Raw genomic sequence first — 3,292 nt, forward strand, 5'->3', positions numbered from 1 at the left:
GTGTATATGCTATCAATGTAAAAGGATATCACTAACATTATCTATCAATAATTGCATTAGAAGAATATCATTGATAGTAAGTATAAGCAATATCATTGGAAGAATATATTAATTTACAAGTGATATCTTCTTGGGAAACATATTAATTTTGGGTTGATGAGGTTTAATTAGGCTATCAATTGATATTTTTGATAGCTACTATCAATAATATTATTCTTTTGTGATCACTAATAATATCCAAAAGAATATCATTGACAACATTTATAAGTAATATTCCTAATAGTCTACTATATATCAATGATGTTGAGGTATGAATTTTGTTTGTTTGTTTTAGCATAAATTGACAAAGAAAATAGGTCAAATTAACATGCTATCGGTAATAATAGCTTTGAGTCACTAATAACATACTTATCATATGATAGCTTCTATCGCTAATAGTATAAATGAAATTGATATAGTTCCAAATTTTGTTGAAATAAATTGTTGATTTTAGGTTATGCTATCGACATATATATCATATAGAAATTCAAAGTTCAAGTTATTAGTGATAAATTCATGAAAAACACATTGACATATTGGACATATATGTCACTGATAGAAGTCATTTACTAATAGTATGATATCAATGAGAGAAGTCATCATTAATAGCATGAGAGGAAGGAAACTGAAGACAATATTGGCATTTCTAAAAAAATTACTATATGACTGGTAAAAAATTACCATTTTTGCAAATATTGTTCCCTTGTGGTATGAATTATATTTATTTTCTAATTTGTGCTATTTGATGCAATTTTCCAAAAATAAATTAGTTATCAAACACACATGTTTTTAAAAATTAATTTAAAAAAAAAACAGAAAATAAATGGATTATTAAGTCTTGATTGCTATCCATTCAATGGTGTTCTTGATACTCAAGTGTTTGGTTAAATTTCCTTATGGTATTTAAGAATGCCACCACATCTACATGCCAATCATTAGACATTATGGTTTCTCAAGACTTAACTACAAAGGAAAGTAGAAAATTCATCACTTGATCATGAAACTTAGTTTGCCTTTAAGTATCTGGTCGTTGTAACATCGCCCAATAGCATGAACATTGAACTTGCAACGACGACATTCATAGGCCAAGTTGCCGATACAAGGTTTCCCACAATGATCACAATCAGCGAAATTCATCTTCCCCTCTGTCACAAGAGCCAACGGATGCTTGTGAGTTTCATATGATCCATACTTGAGCCATGGATAGTCCCCAAGAATGCAGTCAGGATGGGCCATTAAATGACATGTCTTGCAGTAATAAAAACATACATTTGGGTTCCTCTCTTCTTCACATACATCACAGTAATATTCACCTGTTTCATCTTCAACAGAGAAACGCAAATACAACAAACTACCATCGAATTTGCATCTTACTTTCTGCGGTAGAGTTGCACATCTGTAGTCCAAAGAGAAGTTGCAGCCATCGTCACATTCGAACACTGTCTTGTTGCTCTGGCCACAACCTTTACATTGTTGGTCATCATTGTTTTGAGCAAGAGACAGTAGGTGCCGGTGGCTTGGATGCTTCAATTTCTTAGTTTTGATCATAAAACAGCGAAGGTCGAGGGTATAGAGGCACTCTTCACAATGGTAGGCAAAGCCATGGCAGACTTGCAGACAAGCATGACACTGAAATGCCACATCTTGTGTTGCTACAAGAGTTAAAGAATGTTTATGAAGTTGGTGCCTCTTTGTAATAGGAAAATCAGCACAATCTTTGTGAAGAAAGAAACCACATTTAGCACAATTGTAACAGTAAGATGGCTCAGTGATTGGAAACCGTTGCATACATCCATGACATTGTTTATCATCGTTAGGCTCATCTATGTTTAGGATCAACTCCTGGTCACAATTTGAATGCAGAGTCTCAAGTTCAAGCGTTTTGTTTGAAAAATCATTGGGCATTGCTTCTTCATCTCTGATACAGTAGGTTTGAAACGAAGTTTTTAGTGTGTCTTTTTTGGTTATATGTAAACGCCCATCATGTTGTCGTAGTCCCTTCAAATACTTTTTCCCAGCACAATTCAAATGAACGATATAGCTGCATTTGAAACAACTGTATGCTGCAAATTGTGGTTCAACTTTCTTTCTGCATATATCACAAGCTAACTTGCTCTGATTCACAAAAGGGTGAGAGTATGTGAAATTGAGAGGACAGTCGTGTCCAACAACCAAGAGGGATGGGGGCAATTCAGCGCATTTCTCATGAGCCAACAGATGGCAAATATTACAAAACCATGGAAAATCATGTCCCCACCAACCACATAACAGACATTTAAATCTAATCATAGTTCGAAGTCTAGTGAAGTTGTGTTTGTGATTTGAAGATGCTCTACATGTCAAGTGGAGATTGAAATTGCATTGAACACAACTGTAAACGAATTGTGAACATTCATTTTTGCAGCTATTGCAAAAAGAATTAGGCTTAGCAAGGGGGAAAAGGAAGAGCGGGTGATAGTGTTGGTTGAGTTGCAATATCTCTTGCGGCAGATCGCCGCAAGCTTTATGACAGCGGATATTACATTTCGAGCAAAAGTAAGCAGGACCAAAAGGAAGAAGCATTCCGCAAAGGTGGCAAACAACCAACTTTGTTGTAGATATATCCTTCTCAAGGATCAAAGGATGTGAATGACTGAAATGTTTGCCTACTGAGTTCAAGCCAGGAGTTTTAGTGTCAGCCAGAAGACATTTGATGTCAATGATGAATCTGCAATATGGGTGGGAGCAGGTGTAGAAGCAATCGCGAGGCATCTGCCAGCAACAATGGCAATGATCGGCGTTGCTTTCGTCGAGGGAAAGAGAATGTTGTGGATGGAAACGAGAATGGATTTGAGGAGGGAAGTAGATGCAAGATTGATGAATGTAAAATTTGCATGTAGAGCAAATGAAAGCTGGGGGATACAGTGGTTTTTTGCAGACATAACAGAACATGTCTTCTTCGCCGTCTGTCTTTTCTTCTATGTATGTCAATGGATGTGGGTGTGGCTTCTCCAAAGCTTCCCATTTCATCATTTCTAACTCTGATCAATTTGTTGTTCTCAACTCTCAAATGCTCATTGTAATATAACAATTAAATTCATTATTTGTTTATCTTATTTTATTGTGAACACATAACATGATCTCTCCATCATCAATCCTTCTCTTCTCAATTATTAACTACTATTAAACAAAGGAAAATCAAGGCAGTATTTTTCTTATTTTTTGCAAAGTCAAGGATACAGCTGTCTCATTATATAAATACATCCACATGAAT

At 35.3% G+C, this 3,292-nt stretch overlaps 1 protein-coding gene across 1 annotated transcript; it reads right to left on the reverse strand.

The window, feature by feature from the left end:
• Window positions 1-853: 853 nt before the first annotated feature.
• LOC103503938 (uncharacterized) lies at window positions 854-3,063 on the reverse strand. Its single transcript, XM_008468329.3, has one exon. The coding sequence runs from the start codon at window positions 3,049-3,051 to the stop codon at window positions 1,027-1,029; it is 2,025 nt and encodes a 674-aa protein (XP_008466551.2). The 5' UTR covers window positions 3,052-3,063; the 3' UTR covers window positions 854-1,026.
• Between the last annotated feature and the right edge of the window lie 229 nt (window positions 3,064-3,292).

Source organism: Cucumis melo, chromosome 4 (assembly GCF_025177605.1).
Source record: "Cucumis melo cultivar AY chromosome 4, USDA_Cmelo_AY_1.0, whole genome shotgun sequence".
Taxonomy (NCBI): domain Eukaryota; kingdom Viridiplantae; phylum Streptophyta; class Magnoliopsida; order Cucurbitales; family Cucurbitaceae; genus Cucumis; species Cucumis melo.

What these genes read in the sequence shown, in the direction of transcription:
- LOC103503938 (XM_008468329.3), bottom strand. Translation starts at nt 3,051, where the DNA reads ATGATGAAATGGGAAGCTTTGGAGAAGCCACACCCACATCCATTGACA.